Source organism: Miniopterus natalensis, chromosome 18, assembly GCF_054644295.1.
Source record: "Miniopterus natalensis isolate mMinNat1 chromosome 18, mMinNat1.hap1, whole genome shotgun sequence".
Classification (NCBI taxonomy): Eukaryota; Metazoa; Chordata; class Mammalia; order Chiroptera; family Miniopteridae; genus Miniopterus; species Miniopterus natalensis.
Genome location: NC_142098.1, coordinates 36,727,715 through 36,747,212, shown reverse-complemented (window position 1 = coordinate 36,747,212; position 19,498 = coordinate 36,727,715). Strand labels below are relative to the sequence as shown.

The following is a 19,498-nucleotide window of genomic DNA, read 5'->3' as shown; positions in this document are numbered from 1 at the left end:
TGCTGCTCCTGGGAGGCAGCCAGGACTGGGGAATCATTGCCAAGTCCAGGCAAGCCAGCCCCTCAGCCTCCACCCATTCTGGCCAGCAGGACCCCTCCCAGCTATCCCCCTTTCTAGCCATCCCAGCCGGCCCTCTGCCTCCGTACCTCCTTCCAGCCAGCGCCCTGTTCCACACCCATCCTGCCAGCACCTCAACTGGGAACATTCTAGTCTACCTGTGCCTGTTCCCAGCCCTGAGAACAACTCTAAAACCTCATGTCCGACTAACCAAAAGAGGGCACACAGCTAGCTTGTGCCTCCCACCTGCCCCAGCTCACCTGGCCGGCCCTTGCCACCCCAAGGGCTCGGGATACCCTGGCCCAGACCTCCTGGCTGTGCGACCTGGAACCGGAGGCGCCCTCCTCTGATGGGTGTGTGGGGCGGGGTGTGTGGAGGCGGCAGCCTTTCTGTGAGCTCATTCTTAGGGTGTTTTTGTTGGGAACCAGTCAGACCACTGGGGCTGGGAGGTGGGACAGGAGGAGAGGGCCAAGGGGCTGGGATGCTAGAAGCAGAGGAGGCCTCTAGATGGGGGTCAGCGAGGGGGACCCCATGTGTGGGCTCCCGGGGTCTGAGGAGCTGACAGACCCTAAGGGAACACGGGCTCCACCCTCCAATGCAGACAGGCCCAGCCCGCCCAAGGCGTGTTGGGACACACGTGTGACAGGCGTGGCCCATGGATGTCATAGGCCATGTGACAGCTGAGGGTCTGAGGCCCAGATCATAACAGGTGTGAGTCTTACATGCGGGACTTCATGTGGTTGTACGTGGGTGACAAAGTCAATGACACAATTGGTGGTGCCTCTGGAGCCCTCATATACACACTCGCACAGAAACACACACCCTCAGTATGGATTCTTAGAAATACAAAGTAAGACCCATTCTCCTCTCAGAAATACAACGCATTCTGGACACACTCTTCCTCCTCTATATAATAAAACTCGCTCTGGCTGGTGTTGCTCAGTGGTTAGAGCGTTGGCCCGTGTACTGAAGGGTCAGGGTCATGGATTAGATTTCTGGTCAATGGCACCGACCTTGGTTGCAGGTTTGAGCCCCAGTTGGGGCGCGTGCAGGAGGCAACCAATCGATGTGTCTCTCTCACATTGATGTTTCCCCCTCTCTCCCACTCCCTCTAAAAATCAATGGAAAAATATCCTCAGGTGAGGATTGACAAAAAAGAAAATAAAACTCAATAAACACACTCACACACATCCACACTTTCCTTCCAAAATACAACCTAATGCAACACACTAACTCAGGCAAACACACACACACATACTCCCCTTTTGGAAATACAACCCAACACACAGGTATATTTTCCTCTCAGAAATAAAAGCCAACACAACACACACAGAAACGAACCCTCTCACCCACAAAAATATAACCAGATCCCAAATGTCTCACATTCAGGCTGTCTCCTTGCACTTGCGTTCATCACACACGCCCTCTCCCACACTCAACAGTCCCCCAAGCTGTATGCCCAGCGCCCGTCCCAGTGCACACGCTCCCAGACGATGGACCTGTCACTGTCTTCCCCTTTCCTCCACCCCCCTTCCGTGCCAGCCAGGATTTGCATACCCGCATGTGGCGCACACACAGCTACACACGCAGAGCTCCAAACATGGGTGTGCAAATGGCCCTCAACTCAGACGGCAACACCCACAGCCGCACAGCACTGGGACTGTTCCCCGATGCACACCAGCTCCCACACTCACACAGTCCTCCAAGCAGCGAACTCCCCTTCACGGGCTTAGCCCTGGGTGTACAACTCCACAGCCGACAGTGGTAGTCATACCCTGCACAGCCATCCTGTTGCGCACACTGCCTACCTCCCTGCCACTCCCCCCACCCTACCCGCAGAAAGACAACCACAACCCTGCAGCCTCTTGATCACACACCTAGAACTATAAACGGTTCAGCTCCCTCCCATACACGCAGCCACACACACATATGCGCATTACAAACACAATCAGAGGCAGCCCACATTTGCACATCACCGAATTGATTTCCACATCACACAGTCCCTGTGCACCCCCTCAGGCCCCCCGGGAGTCCATCTGCCCTTCACACCCATGCCCACAGCCCGACTCCCTCTCTGCACGCACCTGAGCTTCCTACACCACCACACACACCTCAGTTTTGTACACCGCCTCTCACACACACTCACACACTGTCTCCGTGCACTCGCAGGCAAGAGGTCCCCATCATGGCCAGGCCTCGGAGCCCACAACTCACCCCTCCCTGGCCAGCCTGCCCAGCCGGGTGCACCCCAGCTTCCCCGCTGCGGTCACAAGGGCCCCCTCCTTCCCCTAAGCCCCGCCCTCGCTCCTGTTTACCTGCGCACGGGGGAGGGGGCGCGGCCCCAGCTGGGATCCAGAGCCGGGGGAGCCCCAGGGCGGGGCAGGCCAGCGGGCCCAGGGGTGCCCCAGGCCCAGCCCTCACCCACCGCCCCCTCCTCCATCCTCGCGGCCCCGGGACCCTCGCCCCGCACTCCCGGCGCCCACCTGACAGCGGCCGGCTCCGGGACCCACTCCCAACGCGCTTCACCGGGCCGCGTCCCTACCCCGCGGCTGCCAACTGTGCCCCGAGTCTCGGGCCGCGGGCCGGTCACCCAAGGGGCGGGGCATCCAGGCGCTCCGCCCCCGCAGGTGAGGTCGGCCCCGCCCACCGCCCGGGAAAGTCTAGCCCGGCGGCCAGGGCCCCGCGGGACTTGCAGCACCTGGGACGCGGAGCGCGGGCCCCCGGAGCCCGCAGAATCTGAGGACGAGCCCAGCGTAGCGAAGCCTGGACACGGGGCCCTCGGCGGGCTAGAACCTTAAGAACTCGGAATCTTGGAAACTTTGGATCCCAGACCCATGGCCCTCTTGTAGTTTCAGCCTCCGGGCCTTTGCCTTACTGTGCCTCCTGCTTGGACCTCTCTTCTCACATATTTCACATTTGTCTGGGCGCTTCGCTAAGGCTGCTTCCTCCGAGAAGCCTTCCGTGATTGCCCCTTCTAAATGACACCCTCCCACCAAAACACTACCTCATTTCCCTTCTTGATTTGGTTCACAAACTACTCAGGGCCTAAAATTACTTTATGTAATATATCACCTTATTGTGTTACATCACATTATTGGCAAGGTAATGTAATGGCTAAAATTTGGGCTCTCGGTTCAAATCTCATTTCAGCACTTATTAGCTGTGCAGGCCTTAGGCAAGTAACTTAACCTCTCTGTGCCTCAGTTTTCCTACTCTGTAAAAGGAGGATGGTCAAAGGCTGTGGGGATTGACTGAATAAATGGATAGGAAACATTTAGCAAATATTAGCTACCGATTGCATGAATTATATTGGTTGTTCCACTAGAATGTCGGCTCCTGAAGGCAGGGCTCTGTATGGTCAGTACTGTATTTTTTTGTTGTTGTTAAACTTCACCCGACAATATTTTTTCTATTGATTTTTTAGAGAGTAGAACGGATGGGAGAGACAGAAAAACCTAGATGTGGGAGAGACACATCCATTGGTTGCCTCCTGCACACTCCCCCACCCAGGCCAGGACTGAGCCTGCAACTGAGCTACGTGCCCTTGACCGGGAATCCAACAGAGACCCTTCAGTCTGCGGGCCCACGCTCTAGCCACTGAGCCAAGCCGGCTAGGACTAACTTTTTTTTTTTTTGATTGATTGATTTCAGAGAGAGAGAAGCATGTGATTTGTCGTTCCACTTATTTATGTATTCACTGGTTGATTCTCTTTAAAAAAATATTTTTATTGATTTCTTTTTAGAGAAAGAGGAAGGGAGAGGGACAGAGAGATTAAAATGTTGATGTGTGAGAGAAACATCCATGGGGATAAAACATGCAACCTTTGGCTGCACGGAGTGACACCCAACCGAGTCACACTGGTCAGAGCGCATTTGTCTGTTCTTGCATGTGCCCTGACCAGGGATAGAACTGGCAACCCCGGCCTCTCCGGATGACGCTCTAACCAACTGAGCTACCCCGCCAGCGCCAGCACTGAATCTTTAGCACTAGAAGAAAGCTGGCGCAAAGTAGGTGCTCAATAAATATTTACTGAGCCCAGCTGGCGTGGCTCAGCGCTTGAGCATCGGCCTAGGATCCAGGAGATCGCGGTTCGATTCCCGGTGAGGGCACATGCTCAGGTTGCGGGCTCGATCCCCAGTCAGGGCGTGCAAGGAGGCAGCCGATCAATGACTCATCATTGATGTTTCTCTCTCTCTCCCCCTCTCCCTTCCTCTCTCTGAAACCAATAAAGACATATTTAAATATATATATATATATATTTGTTGCGTGACTGGCTGACTGAATCAAGTCCTAGAAACATAAAACGGCCAAAACTGGGCTCCCAGGTTCTAGCATCATAGAATTTAGTTCAACACGAGCTTTTCCGAACCCCTGCGGTGCCCAGTCTCTGCACTATAGACTGTATCCAGCAGAGGGCGCTGCTCGCCCGTGGACCAGACCACAGACTCCGAGCAGCTCTGCACCTGTTCTCCAAGCCCCAGTGCAAATGCTCCCTCCCCTGGGAAGCTTTCTCTGACCCGCCCCCCGGGCTGCATGAGACGTCCCTTCTGGGCTCCTGCAGCCTCCTGGGCTCCCACATCCCAGCCCTGCCCACTGTGGGTCATCCTCTCCCGCACCAGACTTGCTATTGTGCTACCCAATGCGGGCAGAGCACAGAGAAGGCACTCGTGGGAGTGGGTGGTGATTGAATGATGGAAAATAAAACTCAAATTCACACTCCAACTTCTCCAGATTGTTTTTAGGCGACAGGGTGTAAGGGGGCAGCTGAGCGCCCCCACCCAACTCTTTTGGCCTCAGGACACTGGATGGTGATCCTGGATCTGCCACACCCTTATTCAGAGGAAGCGCAGGGACCAAGCCAGGAAGCCCAGGTGCAAATCCCTGCTCTGTCATTTGCTGGCTGTGTGACCCCTGAGCCAGGAACTAACCTCTCTGATCCTTAGGTTCCTGATCTGTAGCATGGGACTCACGAGACTAACTTACTCTGTGAAGCTGTCATGGGGATTAATGAGTAATTCCCGTAAAAGGCTTGGCTCAGAGTAGCCCGTGGGAAACACTGTGTGTGGGTGCGGGTCGGGGCCCGTGGGAGGGAGTTGGAGCCACGTAGATCTGAGTCCAAATCCTACTGTTGCCGTTTCCTTTCCATGTAACCTGGGGCAAGCAGTGCTCTTCTGAGCACCCATTTCCTCATCTATAAAACTGGGCTCACACTCATTACACAGCGCAGTGGTGAATATTAACTGAGACAAAGGCTGAAAGAAGAGAATGCTAACTAAGGTGACCATTTCTTTAGGCCAGGCCTGCCTGCGCCAAGCACTTTGGCACACCGTCGAGGGCTGGAGTGTATTAAGTTCTTACCCAGGACAGGCCCTGTGCCAAGTCTTGTAAATGAACTCTGTTAATCCTCACATCAACCTGATAAGGTGCTATGATTATCCCCATTCCACAGGAGGAGAAGGTGAGGCTCAGACACGTCAAGTGACTTGTGTGAGATCACACAGCCAAGGAGTAGCAGAGTCCCTGAATCCATACAACTACCCCCTGGAGGAGGAACTATTACAGGCCCCATATAAAGAGGGAGAAACTGAGGCTCAGAGAGGGGAAATCCCTTGCCCAAGACCACAGCCAAGAAGGCGCTCAATAAAACCCTCCATCCTGTCACTTAAGGCCTCAGTTTGCCATGTCAGAGAAATGGGTGGATGGGTCAGGGGGCTTTTCTCTTTTCACCTCTTGGCCACAATTAAAAAAAACCTCACCCCCTTTTTTTATTCTCACCTGAGGATACATTTATTGATTTTAGAGAGAGAAGGAGGAGAGAGAGAAACATTGATGTGAGAGATAATCGATCAGTTGCCTCCCATTCGTGCCCCAACTAGGGATCGAGCCTGCAACCTAGGTACGTGCCCTGACCAGGAATTGAACCCACAAACTTGGGTGTATGGGATGATGCTCCAACCAACTACGCCACCTGGCCAGGGCACCCCCTTTTTGAATTTACAAAGTATTGCACTATCAGAAAAAAATATTCATAGAAAACAAAAGACAAAGAGTGAAAAGTCTTTGTTTTCCTTGATCCCCAGACACCCTTCCCAGAAGCAAACATATTACTGGTTTCTAATATCCGTCCGGGGACAGTCCATGGGTATGAATCGCATGTGGGTGTATGAGTGTGAGCCCACTTAAGAAAATCACAGATGGGAAGAATCTTACCCGCAGAGGAAGACTGAATGATAGCCTTGACTTCGGGTGTGGCCATGTCGCTTGCTTTGGACAATGGCAGAGGGGCACAGGTCGCAGTCAGGCCAGTTCCCAGCTTAGACCTTAAGAGGCTTTGAACATTTCCTTTTGTGTCTGGGCACAGGCCTGGGAAAATCTTCCCTTGTGTGGCTGCTCCTACCTCGTCCCACACCCCACATTGTCTGCATATTGTTGAAAGATCAACTGAGGCATATTCAAAAATTTAAGTTTATTTAAGTTTATTGATTTCAGTTCAATTCCCGGTGAGGGCACATGCCCGTGTTCCCGGCTTGATCCCCAGTCGGGGGCGTGCAGGAGGCAGCCGATCAATGACTCTCTCATCATTGATGTTTCTATCTCTCTCTCTCCCTCTCCCTTCCTCTCTCTGAAATCAATAAAGATATATTTAAAAAAAAAAAAAAAAAAAGGAATGTCAAATGTCCCCATAAGGGATTATTCGTGGCCCAGGGGGCTGAGATGTGCCACCCCCCAGTTGTACGACGTGGCTGGATCCCATCTCTCCCCTGCTCAAACCCTCGGTGGCTCCCATCCCTCTCACAGTGGGATGGAAATTCCTCCACAGCCTCTAGGGCCACACGGGTCTGCTCCTGTCCCCTCTCCAGCCTCATGTTCTTCTTCCCACTCTTCCCTCTGCCCTACCTGCTCCAGCCCTGCAACCCCCTCCTTATCTCTCAAATATGCCAAGCCACTCTCACCTCAGGGCCTTGGCACCTGCTGTTTCCCTTCCAGATTTCCCACATGGCTGGCTCCCTCCCCTCCCTCAGGCCTCTGCACAGGTGTCACCTCCGCAGAGAGGCCTGACCTTGCCTCCCCTGCTGTGCCATCACTCATCCCATACCCTCTTTCATGACACGAGGACACATATTTACGTGTTCCCTGTCACTAAATGTCACCTCCATGAGGACAGGGGTTTGGGCTGTTTTCCACTGTGTCCCCAGTAAGGGTCCATAAATGTTAAAATGATAAACGCCTAATGATTCCAGACCAGTTCCTTTCAGTCCAGTGGGCCTCCGATTCCCTAACCCCCAAGGAGACCTCTGCCACTCTGCCTTGGCTGGGAAGGGACTGGTGGGTGGACAGGTCAGGGTCTGGGCCTCAAGGAAAAGTCTCTAAGCACCCCCTCCCCACCAGGAATCTGGGGAGAGACAGAGGACCCCTTCTCCCTTTTCCCTAGTTCAGTCCCCACCTTCTTGGGGAGAAGTGGGGGAAATGCGGGAGGAGGGAGGAACCCCAGAGGGAAGGGAACATTCCCTTCTTGTTTGCCATCCTGGGTGCTCCCAGCCCTCGGCCCCGCTCGACCTGCAATCTTGGCGCCTTCCAGGCCGAGGAAGCAGCTACCTCCGTGCCTCCCCCGCTGCCACGGACTCCTCTCCTAAGACCTTGGGGCCCAATCACCGCGGAGGCGCCCGGGGCCCCTGCTCCGCCCAGACCTCCCGCGAGCGAGCGGAGCCGCAGGTCTGCGCGGAGTGGCCGCCGCCCCCTGGGGGTGGGGACAGCCTCCGGCCCGCGCCTGCCCATGTAAGGAGGCGAGGCCGGGGGACACCCGAGACGACTGGTTATAATTAACTCGGACACGTGGCGACCCCACCCCCTAACACCTGCCCCCGCCCCCCGGCCCCCCCATCCCCAGGCCCCAGGCCTGGGCCTCAGCAGAGGAGGCCGTGAAACGGGTTCTAAAAATACACCCCCGTCCTGGGCGAGTCCTTCCCGGTCCCTTCCACAGCGGAAATCTCCCTGCGTCACTGTCACCAGGCTGGCCAGACTGGGGAGGGTGACCACGGCCTCCAACCCTGGCCTGGAGTTTGAATCTCACCGGGGCCAAGCCTCAGTTTCCACCCGCGGCCCCCGCAGGGAGCAGAGCAGAGCTGGGTGCAGGCTTCCCGCCGCCTCAGTTCCAGCCCGGCTGTGGCCGCGCTCTGCAGCTGGGTGACAGCGGGCAAGGCGCACAGCCCGCCTCTGGAAAGCTGGGCCCCGGCCCCCTGTGCTGTGGGAACGCTTCCCCAGGGGCAGGGCTCAGGTCAAGGCCACTGGGGGCTGAGGAGAGGCCTGGGCACTGGAGGGGCTGGTGGCCACGGGGAGGGCCAGGGGAGGGTGGCCTCTACGTGCCTGGGATGGTTCCTGCCACTGTCCTGTGTCCCTGGCAGGGGGCCAGCTGTTCGCGCCAGCCCGACTCAGCACTTGGGCAGGGGATCAGCTTGGTGGTGCTGCCCTGGGAAGGCCCATAGAAGGCCTTGGGGCTGGGCGCAGGGCCTGCCTGGGTTCAGGGTGGGCACGGTGCCCGGCAGCGAGGTGAGAGGCTCAGCTGCCCTCGGCCCCCCTCTCTGGGGCAGCCCCTCCCAGCCAGTAGCACAGCCCAAGCCCCACCTATATAAGGCCAGGGCTGCAGGCTCTTCCCTTGGGTCAGTGTTGCCTCCAGGAGACAGACAGTCCCTTTCAGCGCAGCCCAGCAGGTACTGCCCGCGGGGATCCGGGTGGGGGCCCCTGGGGACTGGAGGCCAGCCTGGCCCTGGAGGGGGCTTGCCTGTCTGCCCCCATATCCTCATGCATTTGAGAGGGACAGTGTGTGGGAAGGTTGACCTTGCGTCTGGGAGGCCCCTCCGCCTGTGAGCCCCCAACTCCTGCTGTGACTTGTGGTCTCTGGGGCACAGGGTCCTGGGGGGATCCTGGAGATGAAAGGAGTTGTGACAGCTGCCAGCTGTCCCCCGTGTGAGGGGCTGTGGGCCTGGCTTGCGTTCATGATGGTTTGTCACCAGAATTGAGCACCACAAGCCATGGGGGTGTTTGAGTGTCACCTGTCAGGGTCTGTAAAAGCAGATGCGGCGGGGTCTTTTGCATGTGTGACCATGTGGGTCCCTGTTGGGTTTCACAACAGTGCGACCTTGTGTCTACCTTTCTGTGGCTCCTGCGTGGGTGCCCGTATCCTGGGTGTGTCCCTGAGCTTGGAGGTGTGCGTGCGTGACTGTTTATGGTGTGATCTGGTGACTGTTTATGGTGTTGATCTGGGGTCCATGGTGATGTGTGTATGGCTCTGGGGCTATTTTTGCTCATGTTTCTCGGGCTCCCCGCCTTGCCTCAGTGCCTCCTCCTGGCATGGCCCTAAGCAGGGGAGGGTGGCTACACCCTCTGAAGGGGGATTTCTGGGTTGGAAGCCCTTCAGCCCTGAGGCCAGGATGGGTGTCCTCCCGGCCACCCTGGCCCACCTGTCCCCAGCCTGCTGACTTGGTGCAAGCCGAGCCCCTGGAATGTGGCGAGAGGAGAGGGGGGTGGCAGCTGGGTCGGGGGAGGAGGAGTCTGCCAGGCTCTAAAAATAATCTCCAACCCTGGACAGCAGCTCCAAAGGTCTTTCGTGGGTTCCCAACCCACAGCCCCCGGCCTGATGCCTCAGCCTTCAGCTTACCCCGGTCCCAGTCTTCCTACCGTCCTATCTGCCTCCCACCCCCACAACCGCTGCTGAAGGGCCCTTCTTTTCTGGGTCTTGTGAACAAAAGTAATAATAACAATAATAGCAACCATCCCCCTAGGGACAACTCCGCACCAGGGCCTGTGCTCAGCTGGCCATATGCCCAAGCTCAAAAAATCCTCCTGACGACCCCCTGGGGAAGGCTCAGTTCACAGGTGACAGAAGCTCAGAGAGGCTGAGCAACCGTCCCGGGGTCACACAGCAGGGGAATGGCATAGGTGGGATTTGAACCCAGTTCCGTTGACCCCAGAGGCTGAACTTCTCTTCCTAACTGAGCCCTGCAGGAGTGTCGTCAGCACACAGAGGTGGGGGCAGCCACCCAGCCGCCCTTTCTCCCTGCCCCGCATCCCTTGACTGAGCGCCCAAGAACCTTTGGGCAGAGACTCTCCCTTCTCTACTCACACTCATTTCCAGAAACATCCTCCACCTTCTCACCAGCTCCTCACTGAGACCTTTAAAATAACAATAGCAATAATAACTGAGCAAAATAAGGCTTATTGTGTGGCAGACACCATTCCCAGGGCTTTACATACATCAGCTCCTTTAGTCCTCCCAACATCCCCTTGAGGTAAGTGCTGTTATGCCCCCCACTTTACAGATGAGCAATTTGAGGCACAGAAAGGTTAAACAACTTGCCCAAGGTCACACAGCTTGTTGTAGGTGGCAGAGCTGGGATTCAAACCCAGGCTAATCTGATTCTAGAACCTACATTGTTATCCATGCCCGTTACTATTCCAACGTGAGGGTTCACCCCTCCATTTTCCAGCTGGAGAAACTGAGTCTCTAGCAAGGTTATTAAGTTCAGGGTCACCTGCCAAGATGTGGCAGAGCTGGGCTTCTAACCCAAGACTCCTCATGCATCTTGTCACGATGCAGCAGCTCAGAGAGGGGAGCCCCTTGCTCCATGTCACACAGCACAGGCACCAGGACTGGCCCTGAGGCCCGCTGGCGCCCCCTCGCTGACCTCTGCAGGCGGCAGGCTGACCTCCCCTCCTCCTGCGCCCACCAGGCCCCCCCCACCGCCACGATGCCTTTCGGCAACACCCACAACAAGTACAAGCTGAACTACAAGCCGGAGGATGAGTACCCCGACCTCAGCAAGCACAACAACCACATGGCCAAGGTGCTGACCCTCGACCTGTACAAGAAGCTGCGGGACAAGGAGACGCCATCTGGTTTCACTCTGGACGATGTCATCCAGACAGGTGTGGACAACCCAGGTAAGCCCTCCTGGCGGGGCATCGCGGGGACCGAAGGGGCGGCGCTTCGGAGGCTGCCTGCCAGGCCTCCATCCTACCTTCCCGGGCCTCAGCTTTCCCACCTGTAAAGTGGGGACCATACTCATGGGGCTGTCGTGAGAAACAGAGTCCGTGTGTGGGAAGGGCTTGGGACAAGACCTAGAATGTAGCTAGCCACCTGATGAATGCACGTGAGTGTCATGTGAGACTCCCCCAGAAAGTCCTTTACTCCCCCCGGCCTCAGTTTCCTCACCTGAAAAATGGGCACCGATACAGTGCTGGAGCCCTGCCCAGCACAAAGTGAGTTGTCGGCATCTGACGAGGGGTGTTACTAGGGCTGTGGTTCCTTCTCCAAGGACACCTGCAGGGCGAGTGGGCTGGAGGCAGGAGCACAGGTCCCAGCCTTAGCCTCCAACTCGTCCTGTGATGCAGGAGAGGCCCTGTCTCTGGGCCACTCTCCCCACCTGGGAAGTCAGAGGTGTTGCAAGTCTCTTATTATGCGTGAAAGCTGATAGTCTAAGGTTCTGAAAAATTCCAGGGGAGGATTCCATGATTTTGAGACTCGGAAGCAGTAATATTTTTCATACCTTACAACCGGCCCCCTGAGACTTCCCCGTTGCCCTGTCCCTACCATCCTTCCCTGGCCTCTCCCAACATTCCCTCCCCATTTTCACCAACCCCCCTCCCCATTTTCACCAACCCTTCTCAGCTCTGACCCATGTGGGTACACACACACACACACACACACACACACACACACACACACACACACTTGCATGCACAGCCTAAACTGTACCCAGGAGCCCAGGCCTTCCTTGCTGGGGACAAGCACCTCTAACCTCACTCGACCCCCAGGTCACCCCTTCATCATGACCGTGGGCTGTGTGGCTGGCGATGAGGAGTCCTACTCGGTGTTCAAGGACCTGTTTGACCCCATCATCCAGGACCGGCATGGGGGCTACAAACCCACCGACAAGCACAAGACCGACCTCAACCACGAGAACCTCAAGGTTGGCTGCCCCAGGGGGTGGGGGAGGGATGGGGGGAGCATGGGGGAGGGATGGGGAGGGATGGGGAAGGACGGGGGAGGGCTGGGGAGGAGAGAGGGAGAAGGGCGAGAGAGAGACAGAGACAGAGAAGGGTGGAGGTGGGAAGAGCACTCAGAGAGACTCAGAGATACAGAGACAAATAGATGGAGGGAAACACAGGGAGAGGGCAGAGAGAAGACAGACAAGGAGACAGAGGGCAGGAGGGGGAGGGGGGAGGGGCAGGCACAAAGCAGACAGGTAGAAAGGGAGACAGAGAGGATGGACAGAGTCAGAGGTGGGGGGAGAGACAGGGAGAGACAGAGGCAGGAGAGACAGAGCCACGGAGGGAGGTGGGTGAGGGACTAGCGGGGACAGAGTCCAAGGAAGCAGCAGAGAGCCGGAGGGGACTGGGAGGACCTGACGCACCACCTGCCCCCCAGGGTGGAGATGACCTGGACCCCAACTACGTGCTCAGCAGCCGCGTCCGCACCGGCCGCAGCATCAAGGGCTACACGCTGCCCCCCCACTGCTCCCGTGGCGAGCGCCGAGCCGTGGAGAAGCTCTCCGTGGAAGGTGAGAGCCCCCACAGCACCAGCTCTGCCTCTGCTCCTCCGTGGGCGGATCTCTGGGCCCCCTCGGGCCCCCATTTTCTAAAATGTGGCAGTGGAAGTTGCTTGATAAGTCATGGGTTCCTGGTGAGTGCCAGCTGGCAGCGTTCCTCCTGGTGGGAGTCTGGGGGTGGCTGTCGTCTTGAGGCACCCTGAGCAGATCCATGCAGACCCTTAATTGTACCAGGGTCCTGACAGCCATCCATCCATCCATCCATCCATCCATCCATCCATCCATCCATCCATCCATCCATGCGGCAAATATTTATGGTCAATCTGGTCCTGTGTGGGGAGCTGGGGCTCCCAAGGTGAATAAGACGGACAGTGTCGCTGCTGTCACAGAGTTGTCAGCCTGGTGGGGAGATGAGAAGAAACACAGAAAGCAAGAAAAGAGCAAGGCGGTTCCAAAATGCCATGAAGCCAAGAAACAAGAGGTGTGGCAGAGAATGGCTGGGCATATGGGAGAGCTACCTTGTGAGGGAGCTGAGACCTGATAAAGAAGGAGCCAACCTTAGGAAGAATTCTAGCAGATAGAAGAGCAAGAGCAAAGGCCCTGAGGTGGGGAGGAGTAGCAAGGAAACCACTGTGGCTGGGGCTGAGCAGGCGAGGAGGTGGGGTCAGAGGGGCGTGGGTGAGCGGGGTGCACAGAGCCTTGTGGGCTGTCAAGAGGGCTTTGGCTTCGACTCTGAGGGAGGTGGAAGCCATGGGAGGGTGGTGAGCAGAGGAAGGACAGGTTCAGACTTACGTGGAGCCCTCTGGCTGCTGAGTGGGGGACAGACTGTGGACAAAAAAGGAGCACAGAGACGGTGAGGGGGCAACCACAGTGGTCCAGGTGGAGGGTGAGGGATAGCAATGGAATGGGGAAAAAGAGAAGTTTTGGAGGTAGGACCATCAGAACTCATGTTGTTCTGATAAATGTTTAACAACTGGCCCTTAAAAAAACCAAAAAAGCCCTGATTTGCAGCAACTGCCAATTTCTGTGGTATAAATTCCCTCACCCTGGCTAATTTTAAGCTGTGACATGACATCATACAGAGATGGGAAGAGATGCCCAGTAGCATATCATCCATCGTATTTCCACCACACAGCTATGATAGATGAAGATAACTTCAAGAACATAGATAATAGTAAATATAGCAAAATAATTAGAAAGTGACAGTTCTGAGTACTAATTACCTTTGTTTTAAATATAATTAATTTAATTTGTAATATTACATAATTTATTTTTAATATAGTATATGGTATATGATATATAACACATAGTATATGATACAAATAATGTATAAAATGTATATAAATAAGTAATTATACTATATTATAAAAATTTTTAGTAATGACTCCCCAAATTCCTGAGACTGTCTGTTCTGCCAGCTAGTGGGAGCGGGCCCCAGAACGCTAATGTTTGCAGGTGGACTGGATGTGAGGGTCCAGGGAAGGGGAGAATCGTATTTTCTGGCCTGGGCAGACAGGGGAGGAGCACGCTTGGGGGTCACGAATTTGAGCTTAGACCCAGTATCCAGGCGCCTTTAGGACACATGGGGGCAAAGGCCCAAGCCAGCTAGGGGAGGCAGTGGTGGGTCTCTGGGGCCTCACACCCTGCTTCAGGAGGGACAGGCTGCTGACCACTCCTTCATGTGGCCTCTCAGCCCTCAACAGCCTGACGGGTGAGTTCAAGGGGAAATACTACCCCCTGAAGAGCATGACAGAGCAGGAGCAGCAGCAGCTCATCGACGACCACTTCCTGTTTGACAAGCCCGTGTCCCCGCTTCTACTGGCCTCAGGCATGGCCCGCGACTGGCCCGACGCCCGTGGCATCTGGTGAGACCCCCCTGTCCCAAGGCCTCCCCTCCCTCCAGCCTCCTCCAGTCCCCCCAAGATCCTCCTCATTCCTCCACCAAAGTCAAGACCATAAGTAATTATGTTTTCAAGAACCAGAAAGCGATCTCACTCCCCACCCCTGCCAACCCTGTGGTCTGTGTCACATTTTGGGAAACTTGGACCAGAGAAGTGGCAGTTAGGAAGTTAGACTTGAATGAGACTCTGGGTTCAAATCCCAAGGCTGCCACTGACTAGCTGTGTGACCTTGGGCACATTATTTAATGTGTCTCTGCTCCAGTTTCCCCATCTATAAAATAGAGACCACAATAATTCATAGCTATTGGAGTTCTCATGAGGGTTAATGAGTTCATATAAGTATTGAAAACAGTGCCTGCTACATAGTAAGTACCCGGTACATCTTGGCTAGTATGATTTTATTGCTAGGATGATTGTATTACTAACTTCTGTTGCGAGTTAGGCTTTCTATAAATCTTCGAATCCCTGATTCTGACAAAGATTTAAAAAGGTTTCTAGAACCTAGGTTTCAAATGACTTGGAGAGCATAGGTTCCAAGATTTACAGATAGGATGATTCTAAGATTTCAAGCTTTTAAAGATTTTTAGGTTCTGAGATTCCACTAATTTCAGAGTCTGCGATTCCACGGTTTCAAACATTCCCAGATCCCGAAATGCTACGGTTCTAACCAAGACTGTGTCTGAGATGTCACGATGTGATAGGAAGATCCTTTGGTCTGGAGACCAGATGTAGAATTTCCAAGATTTATCCATCTTGACTCTAAGCTTCTGATTCTGAGATTCTAAGCGTCTGTCATTTAATGCTGTTCAGAGACTTAAGACCCTAAAAGTCCTTGTTCCCAGGATCGAGATGTCACAGATCCTGTGACGTTAGTCCGCAGGCGTCAGTTTCGGCGATTCTGCCCTAGCAGATGCCACCACCTCCTGCCCCTCAGCCGGCTGCCCTCTGGCGGTGGGCAGGTGTTTGGGACAGGAGCTGACCCTGGCCTCTGCTGCACCCCCCAGGCACAACGACAACAAGAGCTTCCTGGTGTGGGTGAACGAGGAGGACCACCTCCGAGTCATCTCCATGGAGAAGGGGGGCAACATGAAGGAGGTTTTCCGCCGCTTCTGCGTGGGGCTGCAGAAGGTAGGTGCCTGCCCCTGGCCGCCGACCTCGGGCTCCGCCCCCAAGGCCCCGCCCCTCGGAGCCTGGCCCCGCCCCAAACGCCAACCACCCTCCGACACCCCAACCGATTGCCAAGGCCCCGCCCACCTGCAACCCGGCTCCTCCCCATCCCGCCCGAGCCCCGCCCCTTCAGGCCAGCCCCGGCGCTTTCAAAGCCCCGCCTTCTGGGGGGGACCCTCGGGCTCCACCCTTACGCTCAAGCCCCGCCCCTACGAACTCCACGCGCCCTCAAGCCCCGCCCCTACGAACTCCACGCGCCCTCAAGCCCCGCCCCTACGAACTCCACGCGCCCTCAAGCCCCGCCCCCTCAGAGTCCCGCTGTCCTCCGTGTCTTCGGTCCCTTCCCCTCAGAATCTCATCCGTCTGCTGCCCAGCCGCGCCCCTCAGAACCTCGCCCTCACGCACATCCTCAAACCCTGTCCCTTGGAGCTCCGTCGGGTTCGGGGTGTATTGGGGGCGCCGGCTGGCGCTGACCTCCGGTCCTCTCACCCACCTCAGATTGAGGAGATCTTCAAGAAAGCCGGCCACCCCTTCATGTGGAACGAGCACCTGGGCTACGTGCTCACCTGCCCATCCAACCTGGGCACCGGGCTGCGCGGAGGCGTGCACGTGAAGCTGGCACACCTGAGCAAGCATCCCAAGTTCGAGGAGATCCTAAGCCGCCTGCGCCTGCAGAAGCGGGGCACAGGTGAGGCCCTGTCTCCCCCCCCCACCGCGACGTCGGTGGCGGATCAGGGGGTGGGGTATCCCCGCGAGTTCTGGGAGTCGGCAAGGGCTGCCCCTCTGAGCCTCAGTTTCTTCCTCTGCAAACGGGCATCAAAACGCCTTACCTTAGAGGGGTCAATATACTATCATATTGTGTGGCTCGTTATGTATGTCCCCGGCCCCCTATGGGCCTCAGTTTCCCCACTGTAAAGGGGGAGATGGCCCGGATTAGACCCCACTCGGCCCGTCCCCATAGCTCACGCTCTTACCCACTACGCTATATTTTCTTGTTGGAGGTAGAGGGGTGAGGAAACTAAAGCCGGGCATGTGGGCCCGCGAATAGCCATTTGGGAGGCTCTCGTGTGTGAGCGTGTCACCAGGAGGCATTCAGCACACGCGGCCGTGGGCCTTGGCACGGGGGCGGCGTCCGGCCCGCTCCTGCACCTCTGCCCCCTCCTCAGGCCCCTGCGTTCCGCTCCCTCAGGTGGCGTGGACACAGCTGCCGTGGGCTCAGTGTTCGACGTGTCCAACGCCGACCGGCTGGGCTCGTCCGAGGTAGAGCAGGTGCAGCTGGTGGTGGACGGTGTGAAGCTCATGGTGGAGATGGAGAAGAAGCTGGAGAAGGGCCAGTCCATCGACGACATGATCCCCGCCCAGAAGTAGACGCCCAGCCGGGCCGCCGCCGCCTGCGGGAGCCCCAGCCGAAGGGAAGGCCGGACCCCCTGGAGACTCGCCCCTTCCCCTTTCCCGCCCCTCCCCGGGAGGCCCACCCCCGGCTCTATCCACCCTTCGCGGAGGTGCGATTCCACCCGGAGCTCCAACCAACGGGCTCCTCCCTCTGGGTTCCGGCCAATGGAAAACCTCCCTCACGCCCGCCTCTCCCCTACTGAGCTCCGCAGCGGGGAGCGTCCCACGCACGTGGGGCTCATTCAAGCTTTTCTCCACTCAAAGCAACAAATAAAAGCAATGGTGGCCTTAACTTTGCGTGCAAGTTATTGAGAGAGGAGGAGGGGCTTTAGTAATTGGCCGCTGTGTGACCTTGAAGTGGTTTGCCTTCTCTAGGCACATGCTAGCCACGTTTTATCCCATATGAGGCAAAGTTAGGGTACAGAGTGTAATCCAAAAATTATAAGGCTCAGCCCAGCTGGGCGTGGCTCAGCGGTTGAGCGTCGACCTAGGATCCAGGCGACCCGGGTTTGATTCCTGGTCAGGGCACATGCCCGGGTTGTGGGGTGGCTTCCCAGTCGGGGCGTGCAGGAGGCAGCCGATCAATGACTCATCACTGATGTTTCTATCTCTCTCCCTCTCCTTTCCTCTCTCTGAAATCAGTAAAGATATATTTAAAAAAAAAAAATAGACGCCAAAAATTATAAGGCTCTATGGGGAATCCGAAACGCAGAGAGGTGTGGCCCAGTGTCCTATAGCCGAGCTTGGGCCCTTCTCAACCTTGGCTTCTGATCACACTCGGTTCAGGTCTCAAACACGGGGCGTGTGAGGGCGAAATGCAAGCCAAGGCGTCTGAGACTTGAACTTGGCCCACAGGCTCTCAGTTTGAGACCTCATATGCATCTCATGTACCTCATTATGCTTTTTATTGACCTTCTGTGAGGTCTGACTTCATCCCTCTAGTTGCTACCAGTCTTTTCAACTTCACTTACTTTGCTCAAAAACCTGCCATAGCTCCTACATCTCCTAAAAAGCATTCCTATTATTTATTATTTAGTCAAACCATAATGCATACCATTTGCTGAGCTCACCTTTCCAGTTCTTTCCCCACTATTCCTCTATATACTCTGGCTCCTTACACCCTGCAACTCCCACCTTAATGTCTTTGTGCAAGCTGTTGTCTCCTCCAGCAAGGGCTTGGGGCAGAGCATCCCCGTGGTCTTTAGGGATTGGTCTTTTGGAAAGCTTGGTCTCAGGAGGAAGCAGGAAGGGGAAATTGAGGCTCAAGGATTCCCCAAGAATTCCCAGAGAGGTTACTGAAATAGGAAGGTTAAGAGGGACCCCAAAGGTCAAGCCATGTAGGGCCTGTCAGATGCCAGGATGTCCTTTACAATATTGTCCCCAACTGAAGATCCCATCACTAATCCCAGCTCCACCCCCCGAGGTCACATAGACAGCACTGCAGTGGGCACGGGCTGTCAAACCTGCAGTCCAGGTGTCTATCAGCTACCATGCCCATCCTGCCCATTTTGCCTCATAAACCTTAAATCCACCCCTTTTTCCCCCACCTTCGGTCCTGCCCCTACCTCTTCCCTATTCTTCTGATCTCTGTCCCTCCTTTCACAGCATAAACCTGTCCTTACCTCTCCCTCACAACCTTGCCATGGCTCCCCAGTGCCCTTGGAAGAAGGTCCAGGCCCCTCTCCACAACCTGCCCAGTCTGGGTCAGCACTGAAGACACAGCTGCTCCTTTCAGTGGACCAATGTGTCCCTAGCACAGGGCTGGTTCCCCACACCCACACCCCCATTTTTCTGGCCTCAACTATAAAGGCCCTTCAGCAGTTCACTACTCTGGCCTCCCTCATTAGACAGGAATGATGCTGTGCCCCAGCCCCTGAATTTCTCAACACTGATCATTTTAAATCTTTACTAGCTTTCATTTCTCACGTGACTTTCCTATCAGCCTCATGAGGAACACCAGGGTGACCCTACCATGCCCCAAATGGGCAACTGAGGCACAGTTAAGGCTCTTCCCTGCATACCATCTTCCACGGCTCCTCAGTGCCCTGGGATATAAACCCAGCCTACTCACTTTGGGCCACAAGGTGCTGGGTGAACAAGACCTGCCTTCCTGTACTGGACAGTCCTCAATTGCTTGTCTATTGAGCTTCATTTCCCTGCTGTTCAGGAATCCTTGACTTTCCTTTGGGGAACCCCATTAAGTGCAGCTCTAGGTACAGCCCTGGCCACCTGAATCTCAGCAATTGGTTCAGGGATGGTCACATGACCTATCTGGGCCAATTACAATATGGCTTGGAACTTTTGCTGGCAGTTGGCAATAAGGAACTTTCTGCTGCAGGAACTAAGCTGGAAGAATGAAAGTTGGAACTGCTGGGGTCACTTTGCCAGCAGGGAGTGTCTATTGGATAAAACTGCTAGAATGAAACTCATGCTGG

At 55.7% G+C, this 19,498-nt stretch overlaps 1 protein-coding gene across 2 annotated transcripts; it reads left to right on the top strand.

Moving 5' to 3' along the window:
* Positions 1-10,803: 10,803 nt before the first annotated feature.
* CKM (creatine kinase, M-type) lies at positions 10,804-17,039 on the top strand. 2 transcript variants are annotated; one of them, XM_016212597.2, is made up of 7 exons: positions 10,804-10,996; positions 11,870-12,024; positions 12,483-12,615; positions 14,297-14,468; positions 15,509-15,632; positions 16,170-16,359; positions 16,861-17,039. In XM_016212597.2, the coding sequence occupies exons 1-7, from the start codon at positions 10,804-10,806 to the stop codon at positions 17,037-17,039; spliced, it is 1,146 nt and encodes a 381-aa protein (XP_016068083.1). The 2 variants fall into 2 exon arrangements, with proteins under 2 accessions (XP_016068083.1, XP_087683385.1); XM_087827259.1 differs by having other exon boundaries at positions 11,870-12,041; positions 12,446-12,615.
* The last annotated feature ends 2,459 nt before the right edge of the window (positions 17,040-19,498 follow it).